Consider the following 21,490-nt stretch of genomic DNA (forward strand, 5'->3'; position numbering starts at 1 on the left):
CATAGATCAATGGAGCAGAGTAGAAAGCCCAGAAATAACCCACACATATATGGTCAATTAATTTATGACAAAGGAACCAAGAATATATAATGGAGAAAAGACTGTCTCTTCGATAAATGGAAAACTGGACAACCACATGCAAAAAAATGAAATTGTACCATCATCTTACACCATACACAAACATGAACTCAAAATGGATTAAAGACTTGAACGTAAGAATCTAAAATCATGAAACTCCTAGAAGAAAACACAGGGAGTAAGCTCCTTGCATAGGTCTTGGGAGAAAAAAAAAAAGTCATCAACAAAATGTAAAGGAAACTTACTAAATGGAAGAAAATAATTGCATATTATATATCTGAAAGGCGCTAATATCCAAAATAAACAAGAACTCATACAACTCAATAGCAAAAACAAAAACAAAAATGTTCTAATTAAGAAACGGGCAGAAATCTGAATAAACATTTTTCCAAAAAAGACATACAGATGGCCAACAGGTACATGCTCAAAATTACTAATCAGGTAAATACACATCAAAACCACAATGAGATATCACTTCACATCTGTTAGAATGGCTATTATGTAAAAAACAAACAAACCACACCTAAGTTCCAAGATGGCGGAGTAGACAAATTTCTTGCCTCATCCCGTGGACACGTCAAAGTTTCAACTAAATTATAGAAAAATTAATCTGGAGAACCATCTGAAGTCTCGCTGAACAGAAGTTTTATAATTAAGTTTTATAATTAAGGTATAAAGAAGTCTTGAAACCTTATCAAGACTGGTAGGAGGGGCAGACACATGAAATGAGCTGTTCCCATACTCACATCTTGGCCACAAGTTCCCCACGAAGTAACGAGGGACCCCAGCCCCCACACCAGGCTCCCCAGCCCGGAGCACTGAAGCTAAGAAGAACCCCCACAACTTCTGGCTATGAAAAGCAGTGGGGATTTTGACTGCCTGGGTGGGACAGAGGGCTGCCGGAAACCCAGGTGTCCTTTTGAACGGCCTGCGCAAGTACTCACCCTGGTCTGGGCTCCAGTGGAGGGACGGTCACTCTGGGGGCATCAGAGACATATGGGGAGAGACTGAGTTGTGTAAATTTGAGGCAAGGACTGGAGGTACAGTCCCCATCTTCCCTGTGTGGCCCTTCTCCCATGCAGCCAGCAGGCAGGCGCCATCATTCCTGTGTTGAGCCCGCCCTCAGAGGCCAAATCTGAATCTGATTGGCCTACTCCTCCCTGCTGATTCATTGAGACCTTGCCTCACCCAACTTGCGTACCACAAAAGGCTTTATCAGCAACTGAATCTTATGGGAGCTGGCAGGTGGCAGCAGGCCTCAGAGTGTCCTGGCTTTTTGTGGAGCTACCCTAGACCAGGTACCGGTGGCAGTCATCCTTGGTTTGCAGTGTGGCCTCTCCTATGCACCTCCAGGTACAGCACAGGCAGTGAACAACCATAGATCACTGTAGCTCTTACCAGGTACTCCCCGGCTGGTCACAGGTAATGGCTGACCTGGACCAGCAACAGAGTCCCTCCCAGGAGGCCCCAGGACCAACATACTTGGAGGTTAGCTTCAGACCACAGCAGAGCACCACCCAATTAGCTCCACGAGAGGCACACACAAAGGGCCGTCTCAACAGGCACCAGAGCCCACTGGGGCAAATCCTGCTCCGTGTGGTAAGCTCCCCACACAGCAGCACATAAGCTGTGGACATGGTCAAACCCCACAGTCATGGGGATGTAGGGTATAGCATAAGGATTATAGTCAACAATGTTGTAATAACCACTATGGGTACTAGATTTACTGGGGTGATAGATGGGAAGGGGTTTGGGGGGCAGGGTTAAAAAGGTGAAGGCATTAAGAAGTACAGATTGGTAGTTACAAAATAGTCATGGGGATGTTAAGTAAAGCACAGGGAATGTAGTCAATAATATGGTAATAACTATGTGTAGTGCCAGGTGAGTACGAGACTAAAGAGGGGGATCACTTCTTAAATTATCCAAATGTCCAACCACTATGCTGTACACCTGAAATTAATATAAAATAATATTGAATGTCAACAGTAATTGAAAATTTAAAAAAGGGGGGGCAGAAGGTGAAGGGCAATAAGTGGTCCAAATTTCCAGGTATAAAACAAGTCATGGGGATGTAACACACAGCATGGAAAATATAGTCAATAATATTGTGACAGCGTGGTACGGTGTCAGATGGTTGCTGGACTTATCTGGTGATCACTTCTTTAGGTATATAAATGTTGAACACCTATGGTGTATTCCTAAAACTGATGTAATTGTTGTATGTTAGCTATATTTTTTAAATAAAAATCTCTAAAAAATAAAAACATGCACAAAAATTGAAACAGAAAAAAAAGAGTGATATTTAAAAAAAAATAGACACATAGACAAATGGAGCAGAATAAAGAGCCCATGAATAGACCTGTGCAAATCGAGACACCATGGTCAAAGGAATAAAGGCATTTCCACACAAAAAAGATAGTCTTTTAGTCTTTAGTCATCATCAACAAATGATGAAGGAACAAATGGATGACCATAAGGAAATAAATTAACACAGATACAAACTTAGCACCTCACACATACATTTACTCACAATCACTCGTTGCCTTCAATATAAAATCAAAACTATAAAAGTTATACTGGGGGGACGGCCCGGTGGCTCAGGCGGTTAGAGCTCCATGCTCCTAACTCTGAAGGCTGCCAGTTCGATTCCCACATGGGCCAGTGGGCTCTCAACCACAAAGTTGCCAGTTCAATTCCTCCAGTCCCGCAAGGGATGGTGGGCAGCGCCCCCTGCAACTAAAATTGAACACGGCACCTTGAGCTTGAGCTGCTGCTTAGCTCTCGGGTGGCTCAGTTGGTTGGAGCGCATCCTCTCAACCACAAGGTTGCCAGTTCAAATCCTGCAGGGGATGGTGGGCTGCGCCCCCTGCAACTAGCAACGGCAACTGGACCTGGAGCTGAGCTGTGCCCTCCATAACTAAGACTGAAAGGACAACAACTAATAAAGTCTTGAAATAAATAAGCAAATGAAAGGGAAAAAAAAGTTAGTTTCAGTGCTAAGTTAGCAAACGTTTGACATAATCCATGAGCACTCTTCCTCCCTGAGACCATGGCAGACAGTGGGATCAGATCCCTGTCCTGTCTCCCCTGAGCCCAGATGGGGCTGAAGGTTCATTAACATGACCCGAATGGCACAGGACATGGAATGTACTTGGCATCTTAGAGTTAACGAATCTCCCACCCTCCCCACCCACGTCCGTGGCCCACCCACAACTTCCCAGGTCAGGGACACCCAGCCACAGGGCTGCACGTGGATACCACGTCTCTGGTCACTTGTAAACGTTTGTCTATAAATATCATAAATATACATGCATGTATAAAATTACCAAGTGGAAAAAAGTGGTCCCTGTGGAATTTGCCAGTCATCTAATCCTGGACAAGCACAAACTACATATGAGGGAGAACTGGGGCTCACCAGTGCCTACCCAGAGGTGTAGTTTTTCCCTCCTTTCCTCTACCTTTTTTTTTTTTGGCATATTCTCACCTTGATAATCCATCTAAAAACCTAATAAGTACATTTCCACAAGATTTCCATGGCTCATATAAACACAAAAATAGAAAAATGTGTATCACAGTTAGACATAAGTAAATGGACACCTGCCAACATGGTGTATAACATGTAATACATTACAGTATAATAAATACAAGTAAGAAGTTCACATCTATTAGATGAAAAAACGCCATGAATTGAAAAGAATGACATTCTAAAACAATTCTCACTACACATATGAACATATAAAACTACACTAATGGGCCGGGCCCGTGGCTCAGGCGGTTAGAGCTCTGTGCTCCTAACTCCAAAGGCTGCCAGTTCAATTCCCACATGGGCCAGTGGGCTCTCAACCACAAGGTTGCCAGTTCAATTCCTTGAGTCCCCCAAGGGATGGTGGGCTCCGCCCCCTGCAACTAGAAAAATGGCAACTGGACCTGGAGCTGAGCTGCACCCTCCACCACTAAGACTGAAAGGACAACAACTTGAAGCTGAACAGCACCCTCCACAACTAAGATTGAAAGGACAACAACCTGACTTGGAAAAAAAGGCCTGGAAGTACACACTGTTCCCCAATAAAGTCCTATTCCCATTCCCCAATAAAAAAAGTCTTTTAAAAAACAAAACAAAAACTGCACTTCTCATAGGATGTTATTATACACACTTCCAGAGTTGTTTTTTTTTTTCTCCCCCTTCTTCTGCCTCACCATTCCCCCGCCCCCCAACTCCAGTTCAAGTTGTTGTTTCTCAGTCTAGTTGTGTAGGACACAGCTCCCTGGCCCATGTGGGTGTTATGAGGCTTGTGCTCCCCCTGGCTGGGGCAGTCGCTGGTCGTAGGTCGGCCGCTCACAGCAGCTCACACCAGCCTGAGCCAGTATTCACAATTTTAGCTGTGGAGGGCACAGCTTACTGGCCCATGTGGGAATCGAACAGGCGCCCTCAGCGTTAAGTGCTTGCTCGGGGCTCCAACCAACTGAGCCACCATGCCGGCCCCACAATTGTTGATAACAACAAACACTTTATAAAAATTACTTTCAGTACGTTAAAAAAAAAATTAGCACATTCCAAAAGCTATATAGGCTTTTGGATGGTAGAGTTTCTTCAAGTATTGCTCAAGTAGCCGTTGCGTCTTCCAGTCTGGTGTCCAATCATGCTTCGTCTTCCAGGAGAAAAGGTAACTAGGAAAGCTCTGGTTTCCTAAAGAGATTCTTTTCACTCAGGACAGAGCAGAGCCTGCCCCATCTTCTTCATAGACATACTTCCCAGAGTCCACCAGGTGGTCCTGAATCGACTCCTTTGCACGTCTTTCCTCAAGTGTTTCCAAGGTGTCCAGCAGGGTGTTGACTGAGGCAGCCCGCCCCTTGTGGCTGAGCCAGGTCACTAGCATTTCGTACATGGCTTCCCTGGGGTTCGAGAACTGAGCTCTGGCCACACAGATATCATTGTCGTCGAGACCCAACAGCCTCATGAGCGCGTTCCAGGACCGGAAGGGCACGACTTTTGTGAAGTAATCAAAGAACAGCCTCAGGCCTAGGTGGGGGAAAGCCACAGAGACAGTCAGGCGAGGTTGGATATCCTTTAGAAAGGGCACAGGATCCTCAATCAGGCCTATAACCGAGAGCCCCCTGCTGGTAACCTGTGTCTCTGCGCCCCTTACCTGCTTCCAGTCAGCAGCACCAGGCCACCCCTGCCTAGGTTTCACCTGTACCTATGGCACTACAGAGAGTCAAGGTTAACAGAGAATCCTGCCCTAATGGATAGTCCACATGGGAGGGCAGACGGACGCCATGGAGAGAGTGAAGAGTGTGAGGCAGGAGACAGAGGCTGGGACAGATTGTGGTACAACGGGCCCTCAGAGGAGGGAAACTGAGCTTGTCCTGAGAGTAAGGTCCCAGGGCTGCCACATCTGTACCTGTGCACAGAGCAAGGACCTGGACACGGCAAGATCTCTAGCTTCACACCCAGTGCAGCCTCACCCACAAACTGTGGCAGGGCTGGATGGGGACAACGCTGGGCAAGAATTTGAGATAAAATGGGGCAAACTCCACTCATCTTACTGGTGATGTCATAAGATGAATGGAGTTCGCCCCATTTTATCTCACTGGGGATTACATGAGATGTGTGTGGAATGCACTGCACACCAGAGAAATATAAGGTGAGTCAGGAATACTTGTATTTTTCTAATAGCTACATTGAAGAAAATAAAAAAAAAATAGTTGATACTAATGTTAACAATAAATACCAGGGCTGCCAAAAACATGTATACAAGTGGAGATTTTGGTCAACGTTGCTCAAGCAGTATTTCGCTGTAATCAGAAGTATCTGGACACTGATGGGAACCACTTTGAGCACCTCTGGTAATTGCAGAAGTCAAACATGACTCGTATTCATCGTTTGTTATTGAGTATTACATATGAGTATTACAATTTTAACAGTTTTCCTTTCTTAAAATGTGTGTACATTTTTTTGGCACCCTCTGTATATGGTACTAACTCAATACATACAAAATATTGTCATTTTTACATGCAATCAATAAACAAAAAATTATGAAAGGGATTTTTTATTTTTCTCTTTCGTATTAAAATTTGAAATCTGGTTTGTAGTTTAAAATAACAGCTCTTCAAATTTGGCCTAATCACAGGTCATGTGCTCGGCGGCCTCCTGGGGCCAGTGAGTGCCCTGCTGGACAGCACAGCCCCTTAGGTGCCCTCATTATTGGTGAACCTGGCCTTGAACAAAGGAGGAAGGAAATTGGTGGAGGAAAAGCAGGTGTGAGGAGACATTGGTGGGGGGGAAAGGAGTGCAGTGGGGGGAGAAGAAGAGGTGGGAGAAAAGATTTAGGTCCCAATTTTTCCAGTGACAATTAGCATAGGCCCCCCTCTTTCCAGCATCCCCAGCTCTGTACTGCTCTAACAGCTTACAGGGATGGCAGTTAGGATATAGCCCTCTTCCCTCTACTCCTGCTCCATTACCCCCCAACAAAACACTCACTTTCATTTGGGTCTGTGTCATTTGCTGGAATCAGCAGCCTCCTTCTCGCCTGAGACCCTTCAGCATCTCCTGGTCTCTGTAAAAAACAGTGGAGAGTTCCGTTGGTCCCAGTCAGGAGTCCTGGATTCTAGAAGTGAGCCTGACAACCAGCCAACTGTGTGACCTGAGGCACCCACCTCCCTTCCCAGGTCTCTATACAGATAGAGAGGAACCTCCTACCCTGCCCCCCTCACTGGCTGTGTGCTTGTGTGCCCATGGAGGCCCACGTTCTTTGTGGTAATGCTCACTCCTTAAGTGTCTGTTCCAGCTCTGACAACTGTATACACCTGAGTAACCATCACCCAGTCAAGACATAAAACATATATATATATATGGGGAACTTCAGAAAATCTAAGGAAGGGTTTTCTCCATGAATGTGAAGGTGCTTGGTCAGTAAGAATGTACCATATCAATAATCTAAATAAGGGAATGAAAGCATCAGATCATCTCTGTAGAGACTTGAAAAGGCATTTTGAACTTAAACATGAATTCTGACTTTTAAAAAACACAACAAAAACTAGGGGCTGCATCCATAATGATAACAAGAATCAACATCATTCTTTTGGGTGAAATATTGAAGGCCTCCCCAAGGAAATCAAATCAAGACCAAAACATGTGCCTTCTCTAAGCACCTTTGAACACTGCTCTATAAGGTCTGCACTACACAGCAAGACGTGAAACGAAACGCAGGCAGGACTAGTGGAAGGGGGCAGAAACGATAATCATTATTTTAGATACAATTGTATATTTTTAAAACCCTAAGGTATAAGCTACAGTACTTAAAAATGAATGCATGTCTTGATGAATGTTAATAAACACAGCAGAAATAATAAATTAGAAAATAGATTTGCAAAAGGATCCAACCGGTAAGGGTAATAAAACACACCAAATACAAAGAAACAGCTTTGACAAGAAATAGGAATCATTTATCTGAAGAAAAACACAAATCCTAATTGAGTCATAATAAAACCTCTCACCTGAAATGCTGTCTTCGTTGATAAGAAAATATTGAATATTGAAAGATCTCAATTCTTCCTGGATTAATTTAAGGTAATAAAAAAACAAAATTCCGATGATTTTTGGGGGTGGAGGAAATTATAAACTAATTCTAAATTTTGTCTGGGTAAAAATAATAAATTTTGAAAAAGTGAAAAAGAGGTATGTGCTTTCTCAAATATTAAAACATATCAGAAAGTTTCACTTGGTAGAGTACTGCATATAGATGGCATATGCATAAAGATTTCAGAAGAATCATGAAAAAATTATCCTCGTAGTTACCTGAAATTAAAAGAGTGGGCTGCAGAAATAATGCAGAAAGCTTTTGCCACTCACAGAGAACCTTTCTGTAATATTTACTTTTTCTCACTGTGAATAGGTACTAACTGCTCTTAAAAATATATGAAAAGTGATTAATTCGGAGAGAAAGATTATTGGCCTTTTTGGTTTGTTTCCTTTTACATTTTCTCTTTATTTAAAAAGAATGTACTATGGATGCAGGGAGAAAACAGAAAAGGTCACGCAAGGTGGAAAGAGATCAGTGTCTATGTAAATATTTCACATATGATACAGGAGGGGCCAAAAACAGAAGGAGGTGGGAGAGTCAGTTGCTAAATGGGGTTGGAGGAATGAGACAGTGACTCAGAACAATTCAGAGACCCCTTATGTCATATCATGTCATAAAATCAATTCTGTTTAGATAATATTGCTATATGCTAAAACTCATCATTACATTAAAAGAACTCTTAAGAAATTAGAGAATTTCATCTTATGTTAAGGGGACTGAGTTTCTAAGCTTATGAGGAAAAACAATTAAATGTTTCTACAGATTTACCACTCAATGTCATATTAAAACTGATGAATTAATATGAACCAAAACTGTGTGTGTATGTGCACACATACAGTTAAAAAGCACTTCTACACATTTACTTAGAAATTCTACTTCTAAAAGCCACCATATAAATATGATCAGATATCTAGACTAAGATTTATTTTCACATAGGTTCAATGTAATAATAATTTTGTAATAAATTTGATATACCTATTGTTATGAGGCATGAGTTACTACAATATTTTACTACCACACAATGAACTATTATGCAGCCCTCATTCAACCCTACAACAAACATGGGAGCACCCATTCTGTGCCTGCCTGTTCCAGGCTCTGGGGATATAGTGAGTACTGGGCAGACAGGAAGACCCACATATTCTGTAGAGCTGACAGTCCACATATCGGGTGGCGGGCTCCCTGTGCATGCAGCCCCTCCCCCTGCAGGGCCTGGTCTCCCTCCATCACCACGTCCCCAGGAGACAGGGGACCAGACCAGCTTCGGCCTTCCCCTGTTACTACCACAGTCCTGGACAAGCAGAAGGCCAGGGCCCCTCATGGCTGTCACCCACTCACCAGCAGATGCTCGGCTTCCACTGGGGACTGTATGAGGACACCTTCCAGCTCTGCAGGCTCCTGGTGTCCCAGTTCCTGCTCAGAGGCCAGCGTGGACAGTGAGTTTCTGTTGCTGATGATCTCGTTGCGGGAATTGTCCACAGCCCCAGGCCCTCCTGGGGGACACGAGCGCCGGAAAATGACCTTGGGAAGGCAAAGAGCTGACTCAGGAGTCCACACCCAGGTTCCATGCAGGGTCTCAGGGGACACCGTGGGTTCTGCTGCCCCACGCCCTCCCAAGGCTGTCCCCTCAGGATGGCACAGGCTCAGCACATCCAGAACTCTGCTGCTGGCACCAGAACCCTGGTGCTGTGCTAAGAGGGTTCAGCACCTCTGCCTGACACCCTCATCCCCCAGGGTGCAGGGCTATGGGTGAGGGTGTCACAAGCAGCAGGAAGGACAGCGCTTGGCTTGCCCCCAGACCCGTGGGCCGCTCCCAAAGGACCAGTTGCCCTCTTACAGTCAGCCCAGGCCCCCCGGCCACTTGAGACAGCCAGGGGCAGAAGTACAGGGCAAACTGGGACCATGCCCACCCAGGGCCTTGCTGTGGGCAGGAAGCAGTTCCTGAGGGCTGATGCCACCAGGTCCTGGAGAAACCAACTCACTGTGTTCACGCACTCGGGGTCCACTCCACAAGCTGGAAGAGAAGGGGTGTCTGCCTTAGCAGTGGGGAGGGCCCTCTCAGCAGCACCTCCCTCCATAAGGACAGTGCTGGGGACAGGGCGTGGGCTGGGGGCTCAGACACTGAACAAACAGTCCCCGGGGCCTGGTGACAGGGAAGGGACCATCCAACTCTGGAACACTCTCAGGATGGGGAGAGAAGGGGAAAGAAGTAAAAATAAACGTGTATTCAGTTTCTGTTAGGTTCTGCTTTGACCAAAGCTGTATAAACCCCTGACCCTCTTCTCCTGACTCTTGTCACCCAGTTGAAGCACTGACTACCTTTCTGCCCTGGCTGGGGGCCCTGAAACACTGGCCTGCCCTCCTGGACATGGCCAGGGAAATGAGGTGATGGTGAGCCCCAAGATGGAGGGAATGATATGATCCTGACCCTTGGGAGGTGAGGTGGGAGATGGAGGGGTGATCATAGGCAAAGAGATCAGAGTCAGGCAGAAAGACCAAGAGAATTTGGGAGACGGAGGGGAAAGTGTTTCTGTTTGAGAAACAGCCGGAAGTGAGGGAGGCAGCCAACCTCACCTTGACAGATGCGTCTCCAGTGATAACATGCACATGCACTCAGCAGCAGCAGGACACACACCGTCCCCGGTACAATTCTAAGCACCAGCTCTGAACTGCCTGAGGAGGGAGAGGGTGTGGTGGGCGGCCCCGGGCTGGTCACTGACTCTCCAGGAATCGGTGCCTCCCCAATGGCCTGGGTACCTGATTCTTGTTTGTCACACTTGAGGTCACTCCAGGGGGTACAGGGCTCAGCTTCAACCATGCCATCAGGGCACCTAGGCACAGACATAGGGAGGTTGTGAAGGGGTTCTGTGAGGAAAGAGAAAGAGAAAGAGGGAGCAACCTCCCACCCAGTATCCCCGGACCAGAGAGTGGAGGAAGAACAGTCTTCTGTCTGCACTATGAGTCCCCTCACCCCCTTGCTGGGTTGAAGACCGAGCTGAGCATGGCCCTTTAGCCCGTAGGGCTCCTGCTAAGTGTTCAGAGCTGCACCTTCTACAGGAGCTGGGCCTTCTCTGTGAGGCCTGCACTGAGCTGCCCGGGCTGCAGGGGGAGCCCCCAGGAGGACGTACCTCACTCTAGGTCAACAGTCAGGAGCCTTGTGGGCAAAAGCTGAGCCTCACCCTCCAGTCCGCCTTTAATACAAGGAACCTCTCGTCCTCCACCTGTTGACTTCCCCTACCAATCACAGCCAAACTGGAGGTCAGGGGAGAGTGAATCACTACTGGCCCCTAAATCCCAATAACAGGGCAAACAGAATCCTATTGAGGGAACAGGGGCCTGGGGGAAGGCAGGCTGAGTTGGACCAGCATTTTATGGGAACCTTGAAGGAGCTACAGGATCGGCCTTGTTATGAGTTGGCTATGGGCACTTTTGTGTTCATGGCCCATGCCTGCACACAAAAAATATTAAAAAGTACATTTTATGATTGAATTGTTATAAAGATGAATATAAATATGGCTGCATTTTACTTGATTCGTTCCTTATTATGTCAAAAGAAATTAAACCTTTTCTTGGGCCACTGACAGGCTTCTGGGCCCTAATGAGTGGTCTACTGTGCCCAAGGGAACGATCAGCCTGGCCATAGGAAAACTGTGCTGAGGAGGTTTGGGAAGGGGACCCTGCAGGGGGCAGTGTGAGGACGTGGACAGGGATGGGCCACTGAAGGCTCCGAAGCTCCCACAGGCACAGGGAAGCCCTGATGGGGTGGCCGGGCTGCATGGAAGCCGGAGAGAGAAAGGCATTCAGGAAACGGGTCTTCTGTGTTTGGGAGCCCCCTTGGCTCTAGTGTCTTACCCAGTGCTGCACTTCTGGCAGAACTCAGGAGAATCTTCTCCGAGAAAAGTGCCAAGTTTGCACTGACACTGTGTATTTTTAGTCCTGGTGCATGGAACTGTTTCTTCCTGACCTGAACACAAAGGATAAGGTTTTGGGGATATGTTTCCCTCAAGTGTCCCTCAACCCTTTTTCACCACCCAAACCCCTGTCCCACTCAGCTTCATTCAGTTCACCGTAGACTTGAGGGTCAGTTTCTGCAGTAACATGGGTGTGGCATATAACAGACAATCACTGTTCTCCTGTCCCCCCTACTCAGAGGTGTATAAAAAAGACCACGATTCATTATTTATTACATCAGGATTGGGAGGAAATACCTATTAGCTCACAAGGCCATTAAGAAGGGTGGGGCATAATCTGAGAGACCCTGGGTGGACAGGAACCCGTGGGCGACTTCCCAAAACCTAGCTCTGCTGGAGAGGCGGAGGGGCCTTGGGCTGGAAAGGCTGAGGGAGGTGGAGCACCGGCCCGGAGTACAGAGCACCGGCCCGGAGCACAGAGCACCGGCCCGGAGCACAGAGCACCGGGCTAAGCGGGACCTGGCCCAGGAGCAGACCCATCTCCCAGCTCGAACCAGCACTGAATTTGTACTCGGCCACACCTTCTATGCTGTAACTAGAGTCCACCCATCAAGGGACAGACTATCACCCTCCTTCCAACTGATGGTCTAATAGATTTCCCTACTGTTAGGCATGCATTATAAAAATAATTTCTGTTTTCATTTTACTGACCTAAGACATAATCATGAAAAAGGGTCTGACAGAGACCAAGAACTAGAATCTAGGTGTCCTGATTCCATGCTGGATACAATTTCCACCTCATCACTCCTACACTTGGCATGGGGTCCCCATTTTAGTACCTGATTTACAGATTGTACACGGTAAGCAGGAAAAGAGCTCATTCCAGTCAATGGTGTAATCCACTCCATTTACACAAGTTATGCATTTTTCACCATCTTCACTGACATGGGATCCTGGGAAGGGAGAGAAAATCTGGTGAGTGAATCCACACAGGATTACTAGAAGCTGGCATTGGTGGCCGGGGGACTCCTTTCAGTCATTAGTGGACTCCACTCTACCTGGTGCTGGCCAGTGTATTAATTCTGCACCTACTATACAACTATACACCCTTGACCAGCACTGCAAAAGAAATACATTAGAAGCCAACATAAAATTCAAATATTATAGGAGCCACATTGATAGAAGGAAATGGGTCAAATTAATTTTAATCAACATATTCAAAATAATAAACCATTTAAAGATGTAATAAATATAAAAAATTCAGATATTTTACCAAATTTTTTTCAAAGTATGAGTTAGAATCCAGGGAACATTTTCCCCTTACATCAGCCATATTTCAAGTGCTCATAAGTCACAAGGGCCTATTGACTGCCATACTGGACAGCACCACCCAGGTTCCTGGAAAGTCACAAAAGAAAATCCTAATCTCTCTCCTCAGTGAGCTCCAGGTCAGTGGAGGACATAAACAGGATGAGAAATAATAAGACAATCAGGGACAAGCCTTCCGCTGAAGTTCACGTCATCTGCCATGGCAGGAAAATGATAGGAAAAATGAATCCTGTATATAGAGTCAAACATTAACGCCTTTGTGCCCTGGAATGGAGGCATTCTCCAGGCACGGAGCTGAGACTGTGCAGGAGCTCTCACTAGCCAGGAGCCCATGTCTGAGGCTAGACAGCTGTCACCTCTAGGACTACTCCATTAGGTGACCTTACTCTCCCCTGCAGGATCAACCTCTCCCACTCTCTTCATTCATTTTTGTTGTAGTAAAACATGTATAACATAAAATTTGCCATTTTACCACTTTTAAATGTATTGTGGGGACGAGGTTTTGCCTGTGTTTCTCCAGGACCAAAGGAATGTGCTTTGTGGGTGCCTAGTCAGTGCATCAAGCCATACTGTGGCATTAATTACATTCACACTGTTGTGCGACCATCACCACCATCTATTTGCAAAAATACTTTTCACCCCAAACAGAAACTCTGTGTTCATTAAGCAGCAACTCCTCATTCCCTCTTCCTCCTCAGCCCCTGGTAACCACTCATCTAGTTTCTGTATTTATGGATTAGCCTATTCTAGATACACCCCTTTTTATCTCTGTATAGTCAGTAGTAATGTCCCCTCTTTCCTTTTTAATTTGAATATTTTTAGTCAATATAGTTAAAGTTTGTCAATTTTATTGGTCTTTTGAAAGAATCAGCTTTTAGTTTTGCTGATTTTCTCTATTGTCTTTCTATTTGCTATTAGCATTTGTCTCTATCCTAATTTTTATTATTTTCATGCCTCTGCTAGCTTTCTTCTTAGTTTGCTCTTCTTTTTCTATTTCCTTAAAGTGTACGCTTAGGTTATTTATTTGGGACTTTTTCTCTTTTTAAAATTTAGGCCTTTACAATTATAAATTTCCCTGAGTACTGCTTTCACCGTGTCCCATATGTATGTTATATTCTTGTTTTCTTTTTTATAATTTCCCTTGTGATTTTCTTTGACCTATTGTTTGCTTAAGAGTATTGTTTCATTTCCACACACTGTGAGTTTTCCAGTGTTCTTCTGTTATTGATTTCAAACCTCACTCCATTTTTATCAATGAAGAAACTTTGTATGGTTTTAATTTTTAAAAATGAACTGAAGGTTGCTTTGTGGCCTAACATATGGTCTATCTTGGAGAATGTTCCACGTTCACCTAAGAAGAATGTGTATTGTGATGTTGTTAGTGAGAATGTCCTGTAGTTATCTTTTAAGTCTAATGGATTCATAGTGTTGTTCAAGTCTTCTATTTCCTTTTGATCTTTCTGTCTGAATATTCTAGGCATTTCTGAAAAGGGCTTTTATAGTCTCCCATTACCATTATTGTTCAGTCCATTTTGCTTCATATTTGGGGGGCTTTCTTGTTAGGAACATGTATGTTTATAATTATTATATTATCTTGATGGTTCAAAACTTTTATCAAAGCATGTTCTTACGTCCCTTTTAAAACTCATGTGACTTCAAATCTGTTTGTTAATAATATAACCACTCGAGCTCTCTCTTAGTTATTACTTGCAAACAATATCTTTCTCCATCCTTTTACTTTCAATCTCTTTGTGTTTTATATCACTAAAGAGGTTAAGTGGCAAATTTGAACCAGCAGAATTTAAAAAATCAGTGAACATGAAGATAAGCTATTGAAATTATTCATACTGGGGAAGAGAAACAGAAAAAAATTAAAAAATGAGCAGAACCTGAGGGACCTATGGGATACTATCAAATGCACCAACATCATGAGAGTCCCAGAGGAAGAAAAAGAGAGTGGGGGGGGAATAATGAAGAAATAATGAACAAAAGTTACCCAAATTTGATAAAACACTAGTCTATATTTCCAAGAAGCTAAATGAACTCCAAGCAGGATAAATTTAAAGAGATCTACCCAGAGATACATAGTCAAATGGACAAAAGCCATATACAAACAGAGAATCTTAAAAGCAGCAAGTGAGACACAACTCATCACATACATGGGATCCTTAATAAAGTTATTAGCTTTATAAGTTAGTTATTATTATTAGTTATTATTATTATTAGTTATAGTCACACAACAGCCTAGCCAACTGTCTCCCCCATGTCTTTCCTTAAGGAAAGAAGAGTCTGTGAGACTGTGCCTTTCTGGGACTCTGTTCCATCCTTGTGTTTACACCTTATGTCTCTCTGTCTGGTTCCCAAAAGATGGTTTGCAGCCAAAGACGGGTAAGATATCTCATGGGAGATACAACCTCAGCCAGGCGGAACCGAGTGGGGACCCCCAACGAGCTGCCTTAGAAGAATATGGGAAGGAGCCTTGCCTCTCCTTCCCCCTGCCTGGGAAAAGTGGCTGCTGGCTCTGACTTTTCCCTCTCACCTAATTGTGAGAAAAGTCTTGAGAGTGATAAGATTGGACTCTCTCTGCTCAGCTCTGTGAAACAATTTCAACATGTGATATATGTCCCTTAAAAGAGTTACATACCTCACCTCAAGGACTTTCTGCTTCGGCTGTTTGAAGATCAACATAATTGGTTTGGGTTGTTTCTATAACGTGATAAGTGAGTGTCACAGACGGTGCCAAAAACACTGCTACTCCCTTGTATACTTATCAATAAAAACTTCCAGTTGGCTCAAATCTGGGCTCCAGTCCTCTGAGACTGAGAGACCCCTGGCCTTCGGAGAGATTTAACTGCATTAAGTCTCTGTTTGTTTCTTTCTTAAAAACTTAACCCAAACCGCCCCTTCTCGCACCCTCACTGCCCGTGTTGCGCTGGACGCGACAATTAGTTATTAGTTAATTTCTCTTTAGAAACCATGGAGGCCAAAAGGCAGTGGATTATATATTTAAAGTGCTGAGAGAGACAAACCTGTCAATCAAGAATTTCTATATCCAGCAAAACTATCTTAAGAATGAAGAAGAACTTAAGACATTCCCAGATAAACAAAAGCTAATGGAGCACATTACTAGTAGAGCATCCCTATAAGAAATAGTAAAAGGAGTCCTTCAGGTTGATATAAGATGATATTATACCATAGTTCAAAGCCATATGAAGAAACAAATATACTGGAAAGTAGAAATAAAATACTGAAAGAGGTAACTACATAGATAAATAAAAATGCCAGTATGTCTTAGTTCTATTTGGGCTGCTATAACAAAATACCATAGACTGTGTGGTGTAAACAACAAACATTTATTTTTCACAGTTTCACAGCTCTGGAGGCTGGGAAGTCTAAGATCAAGGTGTCAGCAAGGTAGGTTTTATTCTAAGAGCTCTTCTCTTAGCTTGTAGGCGGCCACCATCTTGCTGTGCGTTCATACAACCTCTTGTTTGTGTGCGTGGAGGGAGGGAGGGAGGGAGGGAGGGAGGGAGGGAGGGAGGGAGGGAGGGAGGGAGAGAGAACAAGCTAGTTCTCTGGCCTCTTCTTATAAGGGCACTAATCCCATCATGAGCACTCGACCTTCATACCTCATCTAAATCTAATTATTTCCTAAATCTCCATTTCCAAATACCATCACAGTGCGGGTTAGGGCTTCAATATATGCATTTAAGGGAAACATAATTCAGTCCATATCATAATTTTATAGTACTTTTGCTTTGTCACATCTTTTTTCATATATTATTTAGTGGAAAAAGGCATAAAACAATAATAATAGATCTATTTCAACGGGCACACAATGTACAAAGACGTGATCAATGATAACAATATAAAGGAAGAGAGATAGAAATACGTATGAGGGTAGTGTTTGGATACCATTAAAATTATGTTAGCATTATTTAAACTAGGCCATTTACGTTTAAGATGGTAATTGTAATCTCCAAGGTAACTATGATGTTTCATTTTATGTGTCAATTCAGCTAGGCCATGGTACCCAGATATTTGGCCAAACATATTTGGACGTTGCTGTGAAGATGTTTTTTAGATAAGATTAATATTTAAATCAGTAGACTTTGACTAAATCAGTTTATACCAAATAATGTAAGTGGGACTTATCCAATCAGTTGAGGGCCTTAACAGAAAAGACTGACCTTCCTGGAAGAGGGAATTCTACTAGCAAACTGTCTTTGGACTCAAACTGCACACACACAAAGAAAAGGTCATGTGAGCACACAACAAAATGGTGGCAGCCTACAAGCTAAAAGAAGAGGTCTCAGAATAAAATTTACCTTGCTAACACCTCGATGTTGGACTTCCCAGCCTCCAGGACTGTAACAAATAAATGTCTGTTGTTTAAGCCATCCAATCATGGTATTTTGTTATAGTAGCCCAAATAGATTAAAACATCAATTTTTCCCTGAGTCTCCAGCCTGCAGGCCTACTTCTGGATTTTGGACTTCCCAGCTTCTACAACTGCATGAGTAATTCTTGAAAATAAATCTCTGCCTCCCTATAGATACAATTTCTATTTCTTTGGAGAATGTTTACTAAAAAAAGGTTTTGGTACTAAGAGTGATTTTGGAGGAAAAGAATCTGAAGGATGACTTTTCTGGGGTTTCTGGAATTGGTTCTTTAATCTGGTTAGGCTTAAAGGCACCAATGACTCTATGTACTATAGTAAACAGTGCACAGGTAGTCCCTGGATTGATGTGGCAATAGAGATGTGCAAATAACCACCACTGGAAACACCTTATCAGATACTTATAAGAAGCACTATTTGAATCAATATGGTGATGGAAGGAGAACTGACTCTGGGGGGTGAACACACAATGGGATTTATAGATGATGTAATACAGAATTGTACACCTGAAATCTATGTAATTTTACTAACAATTGTCACCCCAATAAATTTTTAAAAAGATTAAAAAAATAAAAAAAGAAGCACAATTTGAGTCTACTATTTATATGATACTTTTGAACTTTTAAAAAAATGTGGCAAAAAATATATAACTTTCAATTTGCCATCTTCACCATTTTAAAGTGTACATTTCAGCAGTGCTAAGTATATTCACATATTGTACAACGAATCTGTAGAACCTTTCATCTTACAAAACTAAAACTCGTTATCCATTAGGACTAATCTCCTTCCCTATTACCCCCAGCCCTTGGCAATCATCTTTCTACTTTTCTGTTTCTATGATATTGAGTGCTTTAAATACTTTATATGAGTCGAATCATATAGTATTTGCCCTTTTGTGACTGGCCTATTTCACTTAGCATAATGTCTTTGAGATTCAGCTATATGTTGTAGATGTGACAGGATTTCCTTCTTTGCTAAAGCTGCGTAATATTCATTGTGTGTATATAACACATTTCCTTTATCCATTCATATGTCAATGAGCATTTGGGTGGTTCCCGCCTCTTGGCTACTGTGAATAATGCTGCTATGAACATGAGTGTGCAACTATCTCTTTGAGATCCTGCATTCAGTTATTTTGAGATATATCCAGAAGTAAGAATGGTTGGATCATATGGAAATTCTATTTGAATTTTTTTGAAGAACCTCCATACTTTTTTCCATAATGGCTGCATCATTCATTGTACATCCTCACCAACAGTATACAAGGATTCCAATCTTTCCACATACGTGCCAACACTTTTGGTAGTAGCCATCTTAATCAGTGTGAGTTTGTATCTCGGTATCTCATTGTGGTTTTGATTTGCACTTTCTTAATGATTAGTGATGTTGAGCATCTTTTCATGTTTGTTTTGGTCACTTGCATATCTTTTTGCAGAATTGCCTATTCAAGTCCTTTGGCCATTTTTTTAATTGGGTTATTTTTATGCTTGTTGAGTTGTAGAAGTTTCTTATATACTCTGGATGTTAACCTCTTATCAAATATGTAATTTGTAAATATTTTCTTTCATTTTCACTCTGTTGAGTGTTTCCTTTGATGCACAATTTTAGACTTTGATGTAGTCCCTTTTGTCTATTTTTCCTTTTGTTGCCTAGTACCTTTGAACATTTTTGTAAAACAAAATAAACAAAATGAGATTGGCTGCCTGCTCCTAATTTTGCTGGACAAAATGGGAATAGAAAATGATGAGCTCAGTAATTCGAATCCACAGCTCAACAGTGCATAAAACAAGTGAAAACATTTATGGCTGTCCTGAAAGAGAACCTTATATCCTATAGCTGCAGAGCTGAGGTTGCTGAAAACCAAAGCCAATATTTAGTGGCTGAATTATAACGCACACTGTATACTACACTCCAAAAGAACTACTTGATTTTTCCACTTTAAACAGAATCTGGAGATACGTATGGAAGTGGAAATTAAGGTTGTGGGATAATGGTAAAAGGAACATAAAATTGAATCAGGTCAAATTCATTGATATGGGTCCACTAAGCAGAGATTCTGGATTTAGATTTAAAGTTACAGCTTGGGGAATTATAAAAGGCTCTAATTATTTGGTTGGTTGGTAACTTGAAACATGGCCTGAAACTAAAAGGTGGCTCACAACAAATGAATGTGGAATGCCAGGCCTGTCTTAGTATATTATAGAGGAAGGGATTCAAAGGCTTAGAGAGATTGGCATGTTAGAGTGGGTTTGACCTGCTTACCCACCCTGGGATAGTCCAGAGGACACGCTTTTCACTATGACTCCAGGAAATAAATTTGTGAGTGGAAACAAATTTGTAAAGGATGCTCAGCATCCTTGAAGAGCTCTGTGATCACTCTTCTCTGTAGGCCAGAAAATACCATGGGAACTGCTACCACTGAATTGGGAAACCTAAATGTAATGGGATCCCAAGGTGGCAGGGGCCAAGTGGCGGTACTTATTTGGCAAAGGCAAGGTGATTATTGAATGGACAGCAGAATCAAAATAGCAATCACAATAGTCTGACTAACAGAGAACTAGGGCATTGGTGAGTCGACCATGGTGTTCCTATAACTGAAATAGATGGAAAGTCTACTAAATTCGTACTTGACACGATAAGCAGAAAAGTTCTAGGTCAAGTGAGCAAAAGTCTACCTTGAATCATAAAAACAGAAAATCATAGCCTCTCAACCAATTCCCATACTTGAGCCAGTTTACAGACCCAGAACCCACTGAATGAAGGGGAATCTGAGTCCACTTGAGGAAAAACCCTGGTACACTGCCTAAAGTTTATACTGTTAATCATTCTCCCAACCTTCACCAAAGGAATGTGTAGCCTTTTACCAAAACTATGCACTGGGGAAAAGGAAATAATATGACCTTTCAGAGATTACTGGACACTGGCTCTAAACTGACACTAATTCCAGGAGACCCACAATATCACGATGGTCCACGAGTCAGAATAGGGGCTTATGAAGGTCAGATGAACAGTAAATCCCCACATTAGTTCCCTGAGATATAGAATGAGGGTTATTAGGTGGTAAAAACCAAGTTCTTTTCTAGAACTACCTCTATCTAGAAAAATCATGACCCAAAAGCAATACTGCATTCCTGGAGGGACTGCAGACATAGGGCCACCATCAAGGATTTGAAGGATGCAGGGGTGGAGATTCTCACCACATCCCCATTCAACTTGCATGTCTGGCCTGTGCAGAAGACAGATGGATCCTGGAGAATGACAGGATTATTATAAGCTTAACCATTACAGCTGCAACACCAGATGTGGTTTCATTGCTTGAGCAAATTAACACATCCTCTGGTACCTAGTATTGATCTGGTAAATGCTTTTTTCCTCCATATCTATTAGTAAAGCCAACCAGCCCACACGGCCAGCCATACACCTTCATTGTCCTAACCTCAGGAATACATCAACTTTCAAGTTTCATGTCATAATTTAGTTTGCAGGAACCTTGATTGCCTTTCCCTTTCACAAGAGATCACACTGGTCCATTGCATTGATGACATTGTGTTGACTGGATCTACTGAGTATTGAGTAGTAAGTACTTTAGACTTATTGGTAAGACATTTGCATGTCAAAATTGGACAGACACATGCAAAAAAATGAATCTGGACCACCTTCTTATGCCATATATAAGAATAAATTCAAAATGGATCAAAGACTTAAATATAAGATCTGAAACCATAAAACTCCTAGAAGAAAATCTAGGAAGCAAATTTGCAGACATTACCCTTAGTAATATTTTTACTGATAATATCCCCTTGGGCAAGGGAAGCAAAAGAAAAAAATAAACATGTGGGATTACATCAAACTAAAAAGTTTTTTCACAGCAAAGGAAACCATCAATAAAACAAAAAGGCATCCTATTGAATGGGAGAAGATATTTATCGATGATACATCTGATAGGGGTTAATATCCAAAATTCATAAAGAAAAACTCATACAATTCAACACCAGAAACACAAACAACCCAATTAAAAAATGGTCAGAGGACATGAAGAGAATTTCTCTAAAGAGGACATACAGATGGCCAACAGACATATGAACAAAAATGCTTAATATCACTAATCACTAGAGAAATGCAAATAAAAACCACAATGAGAAACCACCTCACTCTGGTCAGAATGGCTGTCATCAATAAATCAACAAACA

At 42.7% G+C, this 21,490-nt stretch overlaps 1 protein-coding gene across 2 annotated transcripts in view; it reads right to left on the reverse strand.

Moving 5' to 3' along the window:
* Positions 1-3,682: 3,682 nt before the first annotated feature.
* LOC109436221 (tumor necrosis factor receptor superfamily member 10B-like) overlaps positions 3,683-21,490 on the reverse strand; it is a 35,366-nt gene continuing 17,558 nt past the window's right edge. The window contains exons 3-10 of one of the 2 annotated variants that reach the window (XM_019714658.3): positions 12,412-12,525; positions 11,514-11,625; positions 10,419-10,492; positions 10,236-10,334; positions 9,644-9,675; positions 9,000-9,182; positions 6,560-6,635; positions 3,683-5,098 (exon numbers count right to left, since the gene is read on the reverse strand). In XM_019714658.3, coding sequence (XP_019570217.3) covers positions 4,785-5,098; positions 6,560-6,635; positions 9,000-9,182; positions 9,644-9,675; positions 10,236-10,334; positions 10,419-10,492; positions 11,514-11,625; positions 12,412-12,525 — 1,004 coding nt within the window. In that variant the 3' untranslated portion in view covers positions 3,683-4,784. Of the gene's footprint in view, positions 5,099-6,559; positions 6,636-8,999; positions 9,183-9,643; positions 9,676-10,235; positions 10,493-11,513; positions 11,626-12,411; positions 12,526-21,490 lie in introns of both variants that reach the window. The other variant, XM_019714651.3, reaches the window with a different exon arrangement.

The sequence above is a fragment of the Rhinolophus sinicus genome, chromosome 15, assembly GCF_057876585.1.
Source record: "Rhinolophus sinicus isolate RSI-liver-muscle chromosome 15, RSI-T2T, whole genome shotgun sequence".
Taxonomy (NCBI): Eukaryota; Metazoa; Chordata; class Mammalia; order Chiroptera; family Rhinolophidae; genus Rhinolophus; species Rhinolophus sinicus.